The sequence below is a fragment of the Dermacentor variabilis genome, chromosome 8, assembly GCF_050947875.1.
Source record: "Dermacentor variabilis isolate Ectoservices chromosome 8, ASM5094787v1, whole genome shotgun sequence".
Lineage (NCBI taxonomy): Eukaryota > Metazoa > Arthropoda > Arachnida > Ixodida > Ixodidae > Dermacentor > Dermacentor variabilis.
In genome coordinates this window covers 106,056,724-106,078,676 of record NC_134575.1, presented here as the reverse complement: position 1 = coordinate 106,078,676, position 21,953 = coordinate 106,056,724, and the positions used below count along the sequence as shown (strand labels likewise).

At 48.3% G+C, this 21,953-nt stretch overlaps 1 protein-coding gene across 3 annotated transcripts in view; it reads right to left on the bottom strand.

Moving 5' to 3' along the window:
- Positions 1 to 21,953, bottom strand: part of LOC142591214 (uncharacterized) — a 93,735-nt gene that overhangs the window by 5,096 nt on the left and 66,686 nt on the right. For all 3 annotated transcript variants that reach the window (XR_012830392.1, XM_075703575.1, XM_075703576.1), the window contains one exon: positions 21,314 to 21,375. Coding sequence is in view for 2 of the 3 variants with exons in the window: in XM_075703575.1 (XP_075559690.1) it covers positions 21,314 to 21,375 (62 nt within the window). In the remaining variant the exon portion in view is untranslated. The remainder of the gene's footprint in view (positions 1 to 21,313; positions 21,376 to 21,953) is intronic.

Below are 21,953 nucleotides of genomic sequence, written 5' to 3'. Positions count from 1 at the left end.
TGGTGAGATTTGTGCAGTATTTACTGAGGATGTTATTCACGTTAGGGAGTGCGTTTGAGAATTTAGTAGTAAGAAGAGGCGTTGTTGTTCTTGTGATCCTCGAGCGGGGCTTGATGACCTCGGCTCGATCAAGTTTGGTTGCAGTGGTGTAGGCTTTTTGAAGGCCCCAGTTTTGGTGGTTCCTGTTTATAGGGTTTCTTTAAGGTTGTGGAGTCTATCCATGTAGTCTTGGTTTTCAACGCAAATGCGACGTAGTCGTGTGGCTTGGCCTTTAAAGATGCCTTGTTTGCAATGTCTGGGATGGTGGCACGTGTATTCTAGGTACTGTTGTTTGTCGAAAAGTTTCCTATACAGCGTTGTCTTTAGCGCCCCATTGTCAATATATATTGTTGTGTCCAGAAAGTTTATGCGCTCAGTTGAGGATTCTGATGCGAATTTTATTGTTGGATGAAAAGAGTTTAGTAATGGTACATATTTATCTAGACTGTCTTGACCATGTCCCCATATTACGAATATGTCGTCTGTGTTTTGTTGGTATGCGTGGGGCTTGTCAGTGCAGCGCGATAGGAAATCTGTTTCTAGAATCCCGCGAAATATGCTCGCGTCGGTTGGTGCAAAAGGCGTACCCTGCCTGTGCCATGTATCTGTAGGTAGTAACTCTCCTCAAATTCGAAGTAGTTATGTGTTAGAACTAATTCAACGAGAGACGTGTAGACTTCAGTAGAGTGTTGGACATTGTGTTTAGACAGCGTTTGTTTTATCGAAGATAAACCATCGGGAATTGGAATGTTGGTGTATGGGGCCGTGACATTTAGTGCTGCGAGAATTATGTTGCGGAGTATTGTGCCTTTAGTAATGATGTCCTCTATAATTCTGAGCAGGTGGGGTGTATCTTGTACAAATGACGGGAACGCTTTTGCCAAGTCACAAAGGAAGTGGTTAAAGAATGTAGAGATGCTCTCTGTTGGGGTGTTGTTTGATACTATCGGCGACCTGGGATAATAGCAGTGTATAGTTCAGCGGATGAAATTTTATGAACTTTTGGAAGGAGGTAAAAATACCCGGCAGCTTTGTTGCTTGGATTAAGAAATTTGTATTTTGTTGGTGTTATCAATTCATCAGCGAAAAGTGACTTCAGCTTGTTGGTAATTGTCACTGTGCAGGATAATGTCGGATAGTTATCTAGCTTATCAAGCTTACGGTGATGTTCTGGGTTGTTTATTTGTCTGTTAGCCTCGTGCTTGTATTTATCGACTATTCAAGTAATTATACTTCCACCCTTATCTGCTTCCTTATCTTCTCCAAATGTATGTATTTCACAGCGAAAATAAAGTCGGGGTTCCTCGAGTCACAGCAACAGCGCGGTGCAGTCGCTCCTTGATGTCGAGCTCAGGTTGCTCGATTACACTAAGCAACGCCTCCTGTTCACGGTTTCAGAATGTCGAACACCGAGCTGCCCACACCTCTATTCGTAACTGCCAGAATCACTCTGAGCTATACACCGCCCTTCACGTTCGACGACCCAAGTCAGTGACCAGCATGGCTGCTCCAATACGAAGACTATGCGTTCGCGTCGGACCTGACCGCTGCTTCCGAAGATACTAATGTTTGGGCGCTCCTGTACTGCATGAGTACTCAAGAACAGGCCATTGTTTCTTCACTCATGATGGACGCCGAAGCGTATATACCGCTACTTTAAAGCCGTCAAAAAGGAGCTCACGGGCCCTATCCTGCATTCGGCCACCGTAGTATACGAACCTACCGGTTCCACAGACGTATACAGAAGCTCGGTGAAGCGGTGGACACTTTCTACAGAACCATCCAGAAGAATGTAAAAACTGCAAATAGTCGTGAACAGATGGTCGTGCGCGACCCTTTCATCATGGGCCTTCTGAACACTAGCTTGCCTGACCAGCTCTGTTGAAACCCAATGCTGACGCTCCAGGCCGCGCTCACTCAAGGTGGAGAGCACGACGACGCACGAAAAAAGAACTACAGAACGGTAACTCGCAGCGGGGCTCCCTCAACGTCGACGCCCTGTTGCGGAAGCAAACGAAGGCGACGGCAGGGTTGTGGTTTTGGAAACCTTCCTGAAGCAGAGAACCAAAACCGTGACCAGCCTTGAAGCGGACCGAAGAGTTCGCGCGGTTACTGCGGCAACGCACTGGATTCAAGCTCCATCTGTTCTGCTCGAAGAGAGACTTGCAGCCTTTGCGGAAAACGGGGACATTTCGCATCAGTCTGCCGCTCCGGGACATAGTGTCTCAGTCACATGCAGCTGCTCTCTGTCGGGTGGTTGCAAGAACAAGGCCGGCACGTCGTAGTATAGATGAACAGCTACACCCTAAAAATTATTACGGGGTTTTAAGTGCCAAACCACTTTCTCATTATGAGGCACGCCGTAGTGGAGGACTCCGGAAATTTAGACCACCTGGGGTTCTTTAACGTGCACTTAAATCTAGGTACACGGATGTTTTCGCACTTCGCCCCCATCGAAATGCGGCCGCCGTGGCCGGGATTCGATCCCGCGACCTCGTGCTCAGCAGCCTAACACCATAGCCACTGAGCAACCACGGCGGGTCGGCTACCCCGTAAGATCAAAATAGACTCAGGCGCGGACGTTTCCGTCGTGCCTCCCTCGTTTTCTGGATCTCCCGCCTCGGTCGACCAAGCCACCGGTGATTGGCTTATCGGTCCGAGCTGCTGTAAGCTGGATTGGTCATTACGTTACCCTCTACATTGTCTTGGTGAGGGCACTCTATCAAGCAAAACTTACGTCGTTGGTGGGGTTGACACGCCCCTCCTAGCGTGATAGTCAAGCTCGGGAAATCCCACTTGGTTGACCCTGTAGCAGGGGAATCTGCGGCCGTGACATCGCCACCACCACCTGTAGCCACTGTGTCACTGCTCACAGGACTATAATACGATGCCAGATAAGTGCCACATCAGCATTAAGGTTGGAACCGTGCCGTTTTCGATAACGGTTGCAAGCCGGATACCCATTCCACTCAGGGGAGTGGTGAAACATGAACTGGACAAACTGGAGAAGTAAAGTGTCATCTGTCAAGTTGACATGCCCACTCCATGGTTCGCAGGCCTTGCCTTATGCTGGTGCCAAAAGCAACAGGAGGACACCCTCTATGTTTCGACCTGACCAAGCTCAATCAGGTGGCCCTGCGCGAGAAGCACCTCATGCCTACCGTTAACCAGGTGCTCACACTGCTTGGGTCTGCAACAATATTCTGGAAGTTAGGCGCCAGTGCAGGATTTCATGAAGTATGCTTTTCCAAACGCTTGTAAGAATACACCACACCACTTACGCCCGCTAGCCACTAATGTTATTGCCGTTTGCCCCTTTTGAATTACATCGGCTACAGAGCTGTGCCAATGCCAACTGGAAGGTATAGAAGGCGGTGTGAGCATGTTGGGACATTCTTGTGTTTAGCAGAGATTGCTTGGAGCAGGACACCCGTCTTCAAACTGTCCTGCAGAGACCGCAGGAAGCCGGTGTTGGCTTGAATGCCTCGAAGTTTTACTTAGGCGTACCACCGGTCAAGTTCCTCAGCATTGTCTTAAGTTCCAGTGGCATCGTGCCTGACACAAACATGGTAACTGCTATCATTGATGATGATGATGATGATTTGGGATTCTTATGGCGCAGCAGCCGTGCCGGCTATAATGCGCCAAGCACATGTTTTTGTATTAGATTATTTGTTTAAATGCTGTAAAATGGTGTAAATGGCCAATTAAGTAAAGATATAAAACATGAAATGTGCTATAGTTCTTCTAGGATTCCTGTGGCTTTTAAAAAAAGTTAAAGGCATCTTCATATTGGACCATTGGTTCATCGCTCAATAAGAACATAGGATGGATAGGGATCCTTTTTTCGTAAAAAATCTCAAAATATCTTTGCCTCCATTTTTCTAAGCCAGGACATGTTATTAAAATGTGTAGCACGTTTGAATTTTCACCGCAGTGTTGGCATGTTGGGTGTGGTTTGTTATTGATTAAGTAACTATGTGTCAGCCTTGTGTGACCAATTCTTAAGCGACATAAAATAACCTCGTAAAATCTTTGTCTGTGGCGACAACTCTGCCATTCTCGTAAAATAGGTTTTCTGCAATGAAGCTTGCTAAGTGTTTCCTGATCCCACACTTTCTGCCAGTGTTTCCCAACTGCTATTCTTAGAGTTGCTTTATAATCTTGCCAAGGTAGGCCAGCATCATGTAGCTCCAAATCTTTGGTATGGGCTGCCATAAAATCTGCTCTTTCATTCCCGGGAATTCCTACATGACTAGGAATCCAGCAGAAAGTGACATTTAATGCTCTCTTGTGACATGTTGTGTATTGATTTTTAATTTTCTTCAGTAGATTATTTCTAGATGATAACCTAGATGTGAAAGCTTGAAGACAGCTCAAGGAGTCGCTAAATATAACAGATTGATTATTTTCTCTTTTCAGGATGTCTTCAAGAGCTAACGAAATGGCATGAAGTTCTGCAGTAAACACAGTAGCCTGACTTGGAAGTCTCATTTGTTTTTCAAATTGATCTGATGTCACTGCAGCGCCTACGTTGCCATTGCTTTTTGATCCATCTGTAAAGTACTTCATGCAAAAATTATATTCTGATGCTATTTCTAAATATTCACTTAGTAACGCCTCTCTTGGTGAAAATTGTTTCCCGTTTTTTGTTAACCTAAAGTCGCATTGCGCATGTTTCATCTCCCAAGGAGCAATAGAAGGTTCGTCTTGCAAGAATTTTGTTATATCGTGCATATTACTCAGTACGACAGGAATCGAGACATTACTCATCCTCTGCGTTTATTCCATCCTCTTTTTCCGCTCCCTTGGGCGGCTCCAAGCTCGCGCCTTCTCATGGCGCTGCGGTAGGGAGCGACGCCTTATATAACATATCCCCTCGTGAAAAAAAAAATGGTCCGCTACTTCCTGATGTAGTCGCGCAGCTTCTTTGGTGTCTTCTTGTTGCGGGGCGCTTCTCCTCACGCGCTCTTCGCATCTCGGCAAGTTACCTGAAGCTTGTTGCGTGCGCCATGCAGCAGGTGGTTCAGGATTCAGGGGTGCATTATCTCCGCTTGATGTGCCAGGTTGTGACGGATGGCTTACAGCCGCATTAGTTGAATGATCGGATGCCGGTGACCAGTTCATGACAGCAGTGGAACCTAATTTCATTCTGCTGATAGCTTCAGGGTGAACGGCCGCTAATTTGGAAGCATTCCACACCCGCCCACCTTCCAAGAGGCAAGATGCGGGCCCGCGCTTTCCAATAAATTTCTTGGGTGTAGAAAACTGTGAAGATAACTTCCCATGAACTGCAGGTAATTTAACCCGCACGTACTCACCAACAGCGAAGTTGGGTTCCTTGGCACCGCGTTTTTGATCGGTGTAGCGCTTCGACGTCATTTGCTTGTTCTTGATGCGCTCTATCAACTGCTGTAGTGCCTTTGAAGGGTCATTGGTGAAACATTTGTCAGGGAATTCCACAATGTCAAGTCTGGTGCAAGGTTGGCGTCCATGAAGAAGAATAGCGGGTGCAACAGCAGTAGTCGCATGAGGCGTACAGCGATATGTTTGTAGGTAATCAAACATCGCTGTTCTTATCTCACGACGTTCTAACAGGGCTAATTTAATATAGGACTTTAATACCCTGTTAAATCTTTCCACTAAACCATTAGCTTGCGGGTAATACAAAGAAGAGTCGTAATGGGTGATTCCGCGCTCTGTGAGAAAATCTTCAAAATTCGCTGAAGAAAATTGTGGTCTATGATCGGATACGATACCACGTGGATATCCTTCTCTTGCGAAAAGTTCAAGTACGAATTTGGTCACCGTAGACGTGGTCGCATCGCGTACGAAAGTCACCTCTGGCCACTTGCTGTAATAATCAATAAGCGTAATGGCAAATCGACAGTCAGCTGGAGCTTGCGTGAAAGGTCCCACAATGTCGATAGCAACTTTGTCCCAGGCTTTCTCAGGAAGAGTGACGGGTTGCATTGGGGCTGCAGATGTACGTGCTGATTTGTCACATGACTGGCAGGCTACACATGTGCGTACAAGTTCTTCAATGTGATTATCCATGCACGGCCACCAATATGACTCCCTAAGACGAGCTTTGGTACGACTAATTCCTGGGTGTGACTCATGAGCCAGATCCATAAGATGGCGGGTCAAAGCTGAAGGCGCGACAATCCTGTCCCCCCGGAAAAGAATGTCACTAACAACAGAGAGTTCAGATCGCACGCGAAAGTAAAGTAGCAGCTCTTATGACAAGGATTTCTTGTCAGGCCTTGCAAGAAGTAGTGTTAAACTGCTTAACTTGGCAGATAGTCTGATCGGCGGCACTTGCGTCTTGAAGCTCTTGCATGGTAACTACTGGGGACAAGAAACATATAAATTCTTCTTCGGGTGCATCATGGATGAAACTCTGCACGGGCAGCCGGGAGAGTGCGTCAGCCACGACATTTTCGCTACCCTTCCTGTATTCCATGATGTAGTTGTCGCACAGCAACCGTGATGACCAGCGCGCAATCCTTAACGGACGGTGACCTGTGCCTTTCGTCGAGAGGAGCGTAACCAAAGCAGCGTGGTCTGTCCGCAAGATGAAAGGTCGGCCCCACAGGTAAACGTGCCAGTGCTCGCAGGCCCAGACGCAGGCAAGGGCCTCACGTTCACCGACGGAGTACTTCCGCTCATGCGGTTGAAGAGTTCGTGAGGCGAACGCGACAGTTTGCAGTGATGTTCCGTTATCCTGCTGCAGTACAGCACCTAATCCATATCCCGAGGCATCAGTTGTAACGTACACGGGTAACTGAGGAACAAAAAGGTGAAGAACTTCGCAAGACGTAATCAACGTTTTCAGCTGCTCCAAGCCGGTTTGGGCTGCCGCAGTCCAAGCGAAAGGCGCGTTTCCTCGAAGCAAAACACGCATTGGCTCCACAACATCAGAAAAATGCGGGATGAAATTGGAGTAGAAGCCTGCGAGTCCCAGCAGCGAGCGAAGTTCATTAATGGTTGTAAGTGATGGTGCCTTGGTTGTCGCCTCGATAGATGACATCAGTGGGATTAACCCTTTGGCGCTGACAACATGGCCTAGGAAAGTCAACTCTGTGACGTCAAAAACACATTTATAATTGAGCCTGAGGCCAGCGTCAGAGAGCCGTTTCAAGACAGTGCGCAAATTGACCAAGTGATCCTCTCTGGAGCGTCCGTACACGATTATGTCGTCAATGTAAAACAAGACGCATTTGCATCCTTGGAGGATCATATGCATCATCTTCTGAAACGCTGACGGTGCCGATGCCAGTCCGAAGCACACCCTCTTAAAGCGAAATAGTCCGTCGTGGGTTATAAACGTCCTAAGATCACGACTCTCTGGACTTAGTGGTAACTGATCGTATGCAGAAGCTAAATCTAGCTTGGAGAATCGCTGTGCACCAGCCAAGCTTTTCAAAAGTTCCTCAGTTTGTGGCAGGGGAAAACTGTCCACTACTATAGCTTTGTTTGGCTTTCGTAGGTCTACGCACATGCGAATCGAGCCATCCTTTTTTCTGGCTACGACAATTGGCGAGACCCACTCTGAAGAATCGACGCGCTCAGTGAGGTCCTGAGCTTCTAATTTTTGTAGTTCTGCCGAGACTTGCTCACGAATGACTAGTGGTAGTCCTCTCAGTTTGCTGGTCACTGGTTGAACAGATGCGCGAACTCTGGCCTTGTGAGTGAAACCTTTGACAGTTCCTAGCTGCTTTTCAAACAAGTGCTCGAACTCGGAACGTAATTCAGGAGGGAGCACAGGAGTTTCTTGCGTCATTATCCGACACCTGAGCGGTGATCCTTGAATCTTCATATCCAGAGCCGCGATACCATCTAAACCAAGAATTGTCTCCCGACACAACGTACAGAAGGACAGAAGTGCATCGGCCATGAAATGAAACTGGAGCAATGAAACATCCTTTTATAGGAATTGCTGACTTGGAATAATGGAGGAGCTGGACGGATGTAGATGTCAGAGGAACTAGAGCATCGAAATGGGGTCGGTAAAGTTCTCCTGCTAGGATTGAAACCGATAATCCAGTGTCGATCAGGAACGGCACGGAAATTCCTTCAATTTCCAACACTGCATAAATTCCCTTCTTACGACTCCAGATGTGACAAACACTTATGTGATCGTCCGTGTCAGCTGTATCTGCGTCGCCTTCCGTGACATGCTGAGTTTTCTTTTCACACTTTCGGGAAGACTTGCACACCTTTTCCACATGGCCAGTCTTTCCACATCTGCGACACTTATGTGTCTTAGCTTCGCAGTGAGGGCTATTCGCCAGATGGTCCAAAGAGCCACAACGATAACATTCTTGCTCTTTCAGAGCTCGACGACTTTCAGTTGGCATCTTATAGCACGTGCACGTGCCACAGTGCTTTTCTCTCATATTTGATATGTTTGTGTCTTTAACGTGATGCACTTGTGCTTCTTGTCGTGCAAGTTCTTTCGCTTCTCTAGTCGCCTGATCATGCTGTCTCGCAATGCTAAGGGCCCGAGAAAGCGTAAGGAACTCTTCCAGTAAAAGACGTTCACGCGAGTATTCGCTAGTAGTTTTTCCTATAAGCTGGTCGCGCATCATGTCGTCCGCCAAGTCACCGAAGTTGCAGGTTCCTACGAGACCTCGTAGCGCGGTGATGTAATCGAGCGCAGTCTCACCTGGGGCTTGTGCACGTCGATGGAAACGGTGACGCGCTGCGGTGACATTGACAGAGCTCTTGTAGTAACTTTCAAGTGTCGCAACAGCGCAGTCGAACTCATCTGGTGCAGGAGTCGTCAACGTCCCTCCGGTGGCGCTGGAAGCCAAAAATCGCGGGTCGTCCTCCGATGTGAGAGTCTGGAAGATGCGTTGTCCTTCCAAGCCCAAGCAGTTGAGCAGAATCGCCTTCCGATGCATGGCAGGTAGGCGGGAGGCACCCGACACCGCCATGTAGTTCTTGAACGCTTGAATCCATTGCTCCCATGGGATGACTGGGTCTCCAGGTGATGACAGGCACGGGGGTGGCGGTTGTAGCCCCGAAATACTCATTGTAGAGGATGATATGCAGCAATCGACGGCACAGATGAAGGGCAAGCCGGTAGCACATGGGTTGCTAAATCCTCGTCGCCAATTATGTTATATCGTGCATATTACTCAGTACCACAGGAATGGAGACATTATTAATGCTCTGCGTTTATTCCATCCTCTTTTTCCTCTCCCTTGGGCGGCTCCAAGCGCGTGCCTTCTCATGGCGCTGCGGTAGGCAGCGACGCCTTATATAACAAATTTATTTCTTCCATGGTAACATAGGTCCGCATTCAGCTTTTGGTACCTGATAAAAAAGGAAGGAATGATTGCCGGTTTGTTGCTAAAATGTATTTCAAAGCGCGGCCTTGTAAAGAGTAGTCTACAAGGATGCGTTGAACAGGGCAGTACTCTCATTATGTACATGTTTCCAAGAAAGAGTCTTCTGTGTTCTAAAGACAGCTGGTTGGTTTCTGCATAGAAGCTTTGTATGGGAGACGTACGAAACGCGCCGGGACACAGACGTAGTCCGAGGTGATGGACCGGATCAACAACCTCTAATGCCGACTTTTGAGCTGAGCCGTATACAAAACATCCGTAGTCTAATTGTGACCGGACAACTGCATTGTATATGCGAAGCAGACATGTTCTATCTGAACCCCATGATCGGTGGGATAGGAGCTTTATTAAATTTATGGATTTCAGAGATTTCTGTTTTGCATAAGCGATGTGAGTTTTGAAGTTGAGTTTCTTGTCAAAGATCATACCAAGAAATTTATCTTCGTTCTTTACTGTGATTTGCTGTTCTTTAATATGTAACGTTGGGTCCGGTGTGAGCCTTCGGTATTGACTGAAAGGTACGCATATTGTTTTTTCTGCTCAAAATTTAAAACCATTTTCGTTTGCCCATCGCACTATAGAGTTTACACCCAACTGGAGTTGGCGTTCGCAAGTAGCCATATAACAAGAGGAGAAACAAAGTTGAATGTCATCGACTTATAAAGAATACATTAAGGAAGAAGGAATAACTGTAGTTATCGAATTGAGCTTCACTAAAAATAGTGTAACGCTAAATATTCCACCTTGCGGCACTCCATTCTTCTGTATAAAGTTGGAGAAAGTTGGTCCAAACATCACCTGAAAAGTTCGGTCCTCCAGATAGCTTTTGATTAAACGAAGCCTGTGCCCTTTTATTCCGTATCTGTGCAAGTCCATTAAAATATCATGGCTCCACGTCGTATCATACGCTTTTGATAAATCAAAGAGAACGGAGACGCAATGCTGCCTTGGGACGAAAGATTCACGGATTTTTGTTTCTAACCGGACTAATTGGTCGATTGGGCTGCGATTGGCTCTAAACCCACACTGGTACTGATCAAGTAAACCGTTACTTTCCAAAAGAAGTACAAGCCGTTTGTTAGCCATTCTTTCGAATGTTTTTCGTAAACCACTGGTTAAGGCAATGTGGCGATAACTGTTGGGGTCAGAGCATTCCTTTCCAGGTTTTTCAAGTGGTAGAACTATCACCTTCTTCCATGCTTTTGGAAAATAGCCTTCCGCCCACAACCTGTTGAAGAAGTGAAGGATTGTGTCGTGCGTGTTCATGTGTAGGTGTCGCCGTATTTCGTAGTGTATGTTGTCCGGACCTGCTGAATGGCTCTTCCCTAAATATATCGCATCGAAGAGTTGAGTTTTTTGTAAAAGGACAGTTATATGGCTCAGTACTATTCAGTGATATCTGAATATCTTTCTTTTCTTCAGTGGTCTTTAACTTAAGAAACTCTGAGTGTAATGAGCGTCATTCGAAATTCCAGCAAAGTGCTCACCAAGTATATTTGCTTGCCACGTAAGATCCGTTTCCTCGTCAAATATAGCGAGTGTGTATTCTGTATGAACACCGTCAATTTTTCTCACTTTCTCCCAGACTAATTTACTTGTTGTGCGACTCTTTATCGAGCTCACATATTTCACCAAGAGTGTTCTTTTTGCTATCCGTCTTTCCCTTCTAGCCTCACTGCGCATTTGTTTAAAAAAACAATAAATTTTCGAAAGTTGGGTACCTGTTTAGTCGAGACCATGCAGAGTTTTGTTTCCTACGAGCTTTATCACATGCATCATTCCACCACGGTTTTGGTCTAGGTGGAAGCTTCCCTTATGAAAGTGGTATAGAGTTTTCAGCTGCATCTAAAATTTGTTTCGTTATCGCATCACATGAGTCGTCAATATTGAGTGCGATGGCATCCCCAATCCTTATTTAAGAGCTTTCCAAATAAAGAGACCATTCTGCTTTACCCAACTTCCATCTCTGTCTTCGTGCTGGCGTTGTTGGAGGCGCGTCGATAGGCTTGAGTAATATAGGGTAGTGGTCACTGCCACGTGGGTTTTCCCTCACGTCCCAAGTAAAAAACCTAGCAAGTGATGGCGTGCCACAGGAGAGGTCAGTGCTTGACGTAGATTGTGATTTTGCTATAAAATATGTTGGCTTTCCATCATTAAAAAGGTACATATTGCAGTTGTCTAAAAATTCTTCTATCATTTTCCCTCTCCCGTCAGTGTGGCTACTGCCCCAGATGTTGTTATGAGTATTAAAATCACCCAATAAAAGGAAAGGTTCTGGAAGTTCTTTCACGAGATTTTCTAATTCCTTTTTTGTGACATTCTTACCTGGTGGTAAGTGCAGGGAGCATACTGTTATTGTTTTTTCTATCTAAACTTTTGCTGCAACAGCTTCTAAGTTGGTGTTAAGCTTCACTTCACGTACTGGGACTCCTTGAGCAACCACTATAGCGACTCCTCCAGATGCGACTGAAGACTGTTCCCTAACTTTTCTAAAGATGCCATATTGACGCAGAGATTGTTTATCGTAACCTTTCAAATGAGTTTCTTGCAAACACATAACAGAAGCCTCAGCATCCTCGAAAACATCGTAAATGTCATCAATATTAGTTCTTCAACCACGGCAGTTCCACTGCACAATAGTTGCCATATTTGATTAGTGGATTATCAAGTACTTCACGAAGAGATTCTATCTAAAAGGTCACGAAGATGACATATGTAAATGAACAACAAACTTGCTAAAATGCTTTTTAGGTCACGTCCCCTTGGCTGGGGGAATGACCGGAAGTCTACCCCCTCTGTGTTTTCCAGGGGGAATACCCGACTTTTTGGTTTGCCTATCAGATGTAGGCTCTTTTGTTTGATTCGTGTCCGGCGGACACACTTCCATGATATCATCGCCCTTTGGGCGTTCATCGTTGATGGTGGTTGATGAAGGTGCCGAGTTCTTGGAAAGAAAGCGGTCCTTCGGCAGCGATGTTGAGACCTTCGTGGCCTCTACCGCGTGTTGACTGACGTCAGCCCCATCAGAGGCCTCTGGGCCTCTTGGGAGAGGGTTGCTACGAGCGTCTGTTTTTTCACTGGGCGAGGAGGGCCAGAGTGCTGACCCTTTGTCCAGCAGCTCCACCTGTGTTCCAATGACACCATCGGCGGCGCACGCCCTCTATGCACAGCCTGTGCGTAAGTACCTCTATCGGCAAACGCGGCTCTCTTTTTGGCTTCAATGTATGATATGTTCTCCCGTACCTTCAATGCAATCACTTCTTTTTCTTTTTTCCACTCAGGACAAGGTCTGAAAAACGCCGCGTGCTGACTCGCGCAGTTTGCACAGCACAGCTCGCTTGTGCACGTTCCATCACCATGGTCTGGTTGACCTCATTTAGCACAGGTTGCTCTTCCGCGACATGACTGGGATCCGTGCCCATATTTCTGACACGGAAAGCACCGGCGGGGATTGGGCAAATATGGTCTTACTCTAAGGTACAGGTAAGTGGCCTTAACGGCACTTGGAAGCGTTAAGGAGTTGAAGGCCAGCACAATGTGTTTGGTCGGAGTTTCAATGTTATTTTTTCTAAATTGAATTCGTCTTGCACATAGAACACCCTGATCTCTCAAGGCTTCTTCGATTTTCTCGTCTGTGCACTTTAGGAGTTCTGTATATGAAGTCACACCCTTCGCGTAGTTCAGTGTACGATGTGGTGAGACAGACACACTGTTCTCACCGATGTTCTCAACTTTCTTAATCTGCCTGCTATGCTCAGCCGTCATAACTTCGAGCACGATGTCTCCTGAGTTCATTTTCTTTGCTTTGTAGGTCTCACTAATACACTGGTTAAGTCCCTTGGCGATGAGGAAAGGGGACATGTCTTGAATTTTTCGTTCACTTTCCGACGTGATGACAAAAAATTTTTTAATGCTATCACCAGGTTTACTGAAGTTCATTACCTCGGTCCGGTGCCTTTTCGGCCTCCGATCAGGTTTTGCTGAAGAGGGGGTTCTGTCCATGAAATTATACGTTCGGCAGCTAAGCTGGCCGCCCACTATGGAGCCCAATATGGGAGTGTTTTAAAAATCACTAGCCATACATAACTGCTATAACCACATAACCATGACCAAGGAAGGCCACGCCCACATGGTTAACCCTTGCCGCCTTGAAATTCGGAAGTAAGAAGTGATAAGAAGACAGGAAAGAAGAGGCAGCGACAGGGAAAGCAAAAGATTGAATTGAGGGACAGGAAAAGGCGACAGCTGATTTCCTCCAGCTGGGTCAGTCTGGAGGTGCCGTCTATGTGAAGCAGAGGCCAAAGATAATAATAATAATATTTGGGGTTTTACGTGCCAAAACCACTTTCTGATTATGAGGCACGCCGTAGTGGAGGACTCCGGAAATTTTGACCAGCTGGGGTTCTTTAACGTGCACCTAAATCTAAGCACACGGGTGTTTTCGCATTTCGCCCCCATCGAAATGCGGCCGCCGTGGCCGGGATGAGGCCAAAGAGGTGTGTTACATCCGCCGGGGGACCTTAAAGGTCCAAACACCCAGCATCGGCTCAACCTCCAGGATCCCCCTTTCCCCAGACACGGCTAAGCCGCGCACGGCTACACGCGGGTGGGTCCAACCCTCGTGTGCTCGCGTACGTGGTGTCGCAACGCACCAAACGCCTGCTGACGCAGACGCCACTGCGGGCAACTGCTATCATTAGTATGCAGTCTCCAACAGACTTGGTTTGTGTAAGGTGCTTTTTGGGATGTTAAACTATGTTGCCCCCTTTTGGCAGAATTTGTCTTTTCTCATGGCGCCTCTCAGACTGCTACTAAACAAGGACGCTGTTTGGACATGCGGTACTGCTCAAGCGATGGCCTTTGACTCCCCAAAGAAAATGGGCGCCTTAAGTTCACGTATGGCCCCCACGAAAACGCTCAATTTCTTACTTCAGTGTCGGCCGATGCCGGCTTCTACGGACTTGGTTCAGTCCTTATGGAGGATCAACCAAGTGGGGAGAAAGAGCCACAGGGTTCCGAAAGTGCCCATGATCTCACCGGTGCGCACACCCACCGTCAAACACGGAACGCGTGTGCATCCTCTGCCGAGGCAAAGCCAGTTTTCCTTCCATTCGCACCGAGTATCAACTGGGGAAATACGAGTGGAAGTGTTCGCATCGCGGGCCTTGACTACTACTGAACAACGGTAGAGCCTAATCGAAAAGGAGCCACTGGCCGTCTCATGGACAGTTGAGTGGATGAGTTCTTTCGGTGCCTCGTCTACGCTGTTAAAACCGAGAGCCAAACACTCGTCAAGTTGATACGATCAGATGACCTAGACCTCATGCTTCTTCGAGTGGAGTGGTTTCGCATCAAGCTCTTTTAATTTTTTTTGATTATGGTGTTTTACGTGCCGAAACCACTTTCTGATTATGAGGCACGCCGTAGTGGAGGACTTCGGAACTTTCGACCACCTGGGGTTCTTTAACGTGCACCTAAATCTAAGTACACGGGTGTTTTCGCATTTCGCCCCCATCGAAATGCGGCCTCCGTGGCCGGGATTTGATCCCGCGACCTCGTGCTCAGCAGCCTAACACCATAGCCACTGAGCAACCACGGCGGGTCTGTCAAGCTCTTGCGCTACGAATTCACGGTCAAGTATTTCCCAATCAAACTCGTAGCCATGGTCGGCACTCTATCAAGGGATCTTTAGCGCTCCACCTCTACAAACTCCATGGATAGCGTCGAGCTCTTTGTGTTGCAAGTTGTGGAAACTCTTCCTTAAGCTTTGGCAGTGCGTACCGAAGACTTCCGAGCTCACCAGGAATCAGATGGGGACTGCTCAGCAATTAACAACTACTGCTCCAATGGTTGCTCCAAAACGCGCCCACTGCTGGCGCACGCACGCGCGCATGCCCTAACACGCGCGTACACACGTACGCACAAGCAAATGCACGCATGCACATACAGCGCTAATGCCCAAACAAGCATACACGTACTCGCACACATGCAAATGCGAATACGTAGCACATCGTACACGTACACATACACGCGCGCGCACGTGCCATACACACGCATGCTTAAGAAGTGCACGCTCTCTCGCCTTCCTGGCTGTTGGCTGTTTCTCAAGAAACCTGCGCGTGCAAATAGACTGCATAGCCTTCCCCCGGCTATTGTCGTAACAGCACGAACTCCAATAAATCACATTACGGTTTCAATTTGGCGCTACTTCAAGTTGATAGAATCGATTCGAATTGCGCTACGTACGTATGTGCATGTTAGCTCTGAAACCATGATGCGCTCACGGTGTCCGTCGACCTCGCTAGTGGTCAACGACTTCGCTTAACAAAAGGCTTGGTGTAATTTCTGTGCGCCTGTGCTTGTGTGAGCCTGTGTGTGAGCTTGTTCGTGTGTGTACGTGTGCGTACGTGTACTCATGTTTCAACTCTTTATAGAGTCACACAAAACATCCCTGTATATAGATTCCAATTCGTTGGAACTGCGGCATCTTTTCTTGTTATTGTTTCTGTCGTAATAACGTTGTCGACATTCAATCGAAAATATGGTGCCGTTTTCATGCCATTGTCGTCAGGCAGTCGCTATCGTGAACCAGTCGTCATACCGTTATTGCATTACCGCCATCTGTGTGCTATCCTCGTCATTCCGTTTTCGTCATCCGGCTCTCGTAAAACTCTTGTCATCGCGCCATCGTCATCATTCACTTGGGGTCATATAATTTTCTTCAAGTTATCGCCACGTTGTCGTTTTACCATCGCGATCATTTAGGAATCATTATCTCATTGTCATGTTGCTTTCGTCGTTATATCGCGTTTCTCATCCCATCCATGCCATTCCTTTTTCTTTGTTCTATGGTCGCCCCTGCATCCGGGTCATAGAATCATCGTCATAGTGTCATGCTCATGGGCGATGTTGGCAAGATAGGGCCATGGCAAAGGGGGCCGATATCGGAATATGTCGCATATTGCCGAAGAAAAGAATGCCTCAGACCACTACTCCGGTTAAATAAACATGAATTCAGGGATGAGATGCGCCTCTACATTGATCGAACACTAATCGCATTATGTCTTCGACAGTCATTGCCAGATGACTTCTTGCGTACTTTGCTTACAGTAACTATAGGCGTATATAACACGCCAGTGCTAATAACAGATGGGACCCAACGATTATGCTCGCCAATGTCATCTTTTATCTCGGCGGCACCTCACGCGTGTGGCACCAAACGCATGATGACGAAATAACCAGTTGGGACAGTTTCAAAGAAAAGCTACGGGAACTGTTCGGCGACCCCATTGGGCGCAAGGCTGCCGCGAGAAAGGCTCTTGCGTCTCGTGTTCAGTCAACTACAGAGCCATACGTTTACTACATCCTCGACGTCTTGGCTCTATGCCATAAAGTTGACGATAATATGTCCGAAGCAGATAAAGTGGCACATGTGCTAAAAGGCATCGCCGACGACGCTTTCAATTTGCTTGTTTTCGGCAACGTCTCGACTATCGACGCCATTATAAAAGAGTGCCGTCGCCTTGAACAAGCTAAGAGTCGCCGTATCTCACACCACATTGCGCGGCTACCCAACACTGCTGCTACGCCGACATGTGAGGGTCGACCGCGTCAGTCCACGACCTGTGACGACGTCACCCGTATTGTTCGCCGCGAACTCGAGGCCGCCTGTTCGCCAGCCTTCTCCACGACGCCTCCCAATCCGCCAGCAACCACGATTTCGATGATTCAGGCCGTCGTCGGACAGGAATTTGAAAACTTGGGCCTGAACGCCGTGTGTTGCACGTCTCGACCCAGCGTTCTCCAGTTATCTAGCGGCCCTCCTCGTCCCCGGCAGTCCTTCTCTGCCACATCTCGCCGCAACCCGTTCGAATGGCGTACCCCTGATGACAGGCCGATCTGCTTCCACTGCTGTCGCATCGGCCACGTCGCCCGTCACTGCCGCAGCCGATGGCCACCACCTCCTCGGACATACGCCGTTACTTATTCCCGCACCCTTGGACCTTCTGTTTCTTATGCCACCCGCCATGAACCCATTACCGCTGATGCCCCTGCTCCGAACCTTCGCTACAGACGCTCGCCCTCACCTCGTCGCCATCAGTCTCGTTCGCCCCAACCCCGCCGCTTCTCTTCGCCGGCTATCGCCTTCCGGACCCAGCCGGCAAACTAGGCACTGCAGCTTCTGGAGGTGAAGCTGCTTTGTCGAACCTGCCCTGGAATCCTCTGCTCACGTTACCTACTAACCGCTACATTCTTGACGTTGATGGCTATCCAGTCAAGGCACTCATCGATACAGGAGCACATCTTTCTATTATGAGTGCTGCCTTCCGACGACGACTGAACAAGCTCCTCATCCCAGCGTCGGCACGCGTCGTCCGCGTTGCGGATGGCGGTACTGTGCCTATCATCGGCATGTGTACGGCACGTGTCAGCATCGCCGGCCACCACACTCCTGTCCTCTTCACCGTAATTGCTCATTGCCCCCACGACCTCATTCTCGGCCTCGATTTTCTATCCGCCCATCCTGCTATTATGGACTGCTCTTCCAGTACCCTTCGCCTTGAGTTGCCGATTCTCGCAGAGCCTTCTGACGCATCCCACTGCCGCTTACGCTCCACCGGCTTTCTTCGCCTGCCGCGAAAGTCCATAGCCTACATTGAACTGTTGTCTTTCCCACCAGTTCCTGATGGAGAGTACCTCGTCGCTCCTCTGCCCGACATCCCAATACAGTATGACGTTACCGTGCCTCACAGTATACTTACTATTACTGCGAACCACACTCGCATGCCTGTATGTAACTTTGGATTGGCAAAGCAAACTATACTGCAAGGTATTTGCCTTGCCACCATACCTTGTCTCGGCGACCAACACGTGGCAGCGTTATCGGCCGGTGGTTCTCGCGAGCTTAGCATGCCCCTCGCGCCAGCCTCGGGCGTCGATCCCAACATAAAGAAAATGGTTGCGACTGACCTGTCCTGTACGCAGGCTGAAGACCTTTGCGAACTATTATCGTCCTACCGCGATATTTTCGACTTCGACGATCGCCCTTTAGGCCAGACGCTCGCGGTCAAGCATCGCATTCTTACTGGCGATGCTGCGCCTATTCATCGACGACCGTATCGAGTTTCCGTGTCGGAACGCCGAGTAATTCAAGATGAAGTGAACAAAATGCTCGATAAAAACATCATTGAGCCTTCATCGAGTCCCTGGGCGTCACCTGTGGTGTTGGTTAAGAAGAAGGACGGCATGTGGCGCTTCTGTGTCGACTACCGTCATCTGAAGAGCATTGAAAAGAAGGACGTCTAACCCGACGCCCTTGACTGCCTGCACGGTTCCAGCTATTTCTCGTCTATTGATCTTCGTTCGGGATATTGGCAGATTGCTGTTGACGATATGGACATAGAAAAAACCGCGTTCATCACACCTGATGGTCTATACCAATTTAAAGTAATGTCGTTTGGATTATGCAACGCCCCTGCCACCTTTGAGCGTATGATGGACTCCTTGCTCCAAGGTTTCAAATGGTACACATGCCTCTGCTACCTCGACGACGTCATAGTCTTGTCGCCAACGTTCGACACTCACTTTGAGCGTGTCACAACTATACTTGATGTATTTCGAAAGGCGAAGCTGCAACTTAACTCGTCCAAATGTCGTTTTGGCCACTGACAAATTACTCTTCTCGGCCATCTCGTTGACGCTTCCGGAGTACAGTCTGATCCCGAGAAAACTCGCGCTGTCCGAGAGTTTCCGGTTCCGAAGAGAGCCGCAGACGTTCGAAGTTTTGTCGGGCTGTGCTCGTACTTTCGTCGTTTTGTTCAAGATTTTGCGGCAATTGCTAGACCCCTCTCTAATCTTTCGAAGAAAGGCGTACAATTCTCGTGGGGTACTGCAGAAGCCACCGCCTTCTCTCGTCTCGTCACTCTTCTAACCTCACCACCCATTCTCGCCCACTTCGACCCTGATGCCCCTACAGAATTACGTGCAAATACCAGCGGTCATAGCGTAGGTGCCGTCTTAGCCCAGCGTCAGCGTGGCAAGGATCGCGTTATTACTTATGCGAGCCGCCTCCTAGCACGATCGGAGTGCAACTATTCCATTACGGAACGCGAATGCCTTGCTGTTGTCTGGGCGGTTGCGAAGTTCCGCCCTTACCTTTAGGGTCGCCCTTTTTCCGTAGTCACTGACCATCATGCTCTCTGCTGGCTCTCATCGCTAAGAGATCCTACAGGCCGGCTTGGTTGATGGGCTTTGAGGCTACAGGAATTTTCATATTCCGTAGTGTACAAGTCTGGCCGCCTGCACCAAGACGCTGACAGTTTGTCGCGTTACCCTGTTGACGACTCTGACTTCTCCAATATTGCCAGTGCTTCTTGCGTATTCTCTGTATCCCAGCTGCTTCATTTCGCCGACGAGTAACGCCGTGACACCTACATCAGAGCACTCATCGACCGTTTTGAACACTCTCCTGCCTACGCTGCTCTATACCTCTTCGTCCTCCGCGACGGTACTCTGTACCGTCGTAACCTTCATCTGGACGGCTCTGAGTTCCTGCTTGTAATACCTAAACACCTCCGCTCCACCGTTCTAGAAGAGCTTCACGACGCACCAACGGCAGGAAAACTCGGCGTATCTCGAACCTATGGCCGTGTACGTCACCGTTTTTTCTGGCCGGGCCTTGCCCGTTCTGTACGACGTTACGTCGCCGCTTGTGAACTTTGCCAACGACGCAAGAAACCTTCCCAGCTCGCCGCTGCTTACTTGCAGCCGCTCGACATCCCTGCTGAGCCCTTCCATCATGTCGGCTTGGACCTTCTCGGCCCATTTCCCGAATCTACATCCGTAAACAAGTGGGTTGCAGTCGTGGCGGACTATGCGACCCGCTACGCCGTAACCCGTGCTCTTCCGACCAGTTGCGCAACTGATGTTGCGGACTTCCTTCTACATGATATCATTTTGATGCACGGTGCTCCGCGTCAATTGCTTACAGACCACGGCCGCACCTTTTTGGCCAAAGTCATCAACGACATCATGCGTGCCTGCTCAATACAGCATGAGTTTACCACCTCCTACCACCCCCAAACGAACGGCCTCACTGAGCGTTTGAACCGCACCCTTACAGACATGCCATCCAAATACGTTTCAGACGACCACCGTGACTGTGACCTGGCTCTACCTTACATTACCTTTGCATAGAACTCTTCCCGTCTCGAAACTGCTGGCTTTACCCAGTTCTACCTCTTGTATGGCCGCGAACCGACGCTACCGCTGGAGACTGTGCTTCCGTCCGCCACAGCTTCAACTTGCGATTATGCCCGCGATGCAATCGCCCATGCTGACCATGCTCGTCAACTTGCGTGCGCTCGTCTACAAGTGTCTCAAGACAAGCAGAAACAACGCTACGACCTCCATCCCCGTGATGTCCATTTTGTGCCCGATGCCCTCGTGTTGCTTTGGTCACCATCGCGTAAAGTCGGCCTTTTTGAAAAACTGCTTTCCTGTTACACAGGTCCATATCGCGTGATACGCAAAGTGAACGATATGTCACCTATGAAATCATTCTAGCCACGCCCACTGCGTCCTCCGCTGTGACAACCAGTGACATTGTCCACGTTGCCCGACTGAAGCCCTACAACTCTCCATGCACCTAGGATATTTAACAGCACCGTGACGGTGCTTTTGCCGCCGGGGGGTAATACTACGATATCATCGAGTGATGCTCAAGAGACGAGCCGCCGCAAGAACGACGAAGTTCGTCGGTGCCCTTGGCACGAGCGAGAGTCAGCCTGGCTGCGTGGCTCCAGTGTAAATAGCGTGTAAATAGCATCTTTCGTCTGTGTCTTTCCACACGTAACATTTCGTATATATATTTATATAGTTGTATATAGGGAGAGAGCGAGAGACCTTGGTTTTCTTACCCTGTACAGTGAGCTCCACATACTTATTACCATCCTCAACTGTGTATGCAAGTTCCAATAATCTGAAAATTAAGAAAATGCATAAGTGTATATTGCGTAGCAGTGCCTCCTGTTGGGTTTAGGCATAGTTCAATCAATCAATCAACCAAGTTTTCTTTTGAGGAAGACAGAAAATTGTATACCTAAGTAGTTGCACCAATACCATAATGTGGCTGGGGGCTTCTATATACAACAAGATATGCGAAGGTAAGACTGGATCGTAAGATTAGAGGGATATATATATATATATATATATATACATATATATATACATATGTATATATATGGAACATCACGGAGACAATGACAGCGGCACAAATTCGTTTGGAGTGTCCATATTATTGCTACCGCAATAACGAAAGACCCAAAAATCTCGACTTCGCGCATACGCGGCTGCATGGTAGCGAGAAAATAAATGCTTCTTGCAGATAAAATATATTCAAATTGCGCATCTTAAGTATGCCTATGCTGCCTGTGAAACCATGATGCGTTCAAGGCGTCTGTTGCACTCGCTAGTAGTCAGCAGTTCCGCTTAACCCAAAAGGCTCAATATAATTTGTGTGCGGCTGCGATTGTGTGTGTGTGCGCCTGCGTCTACTGG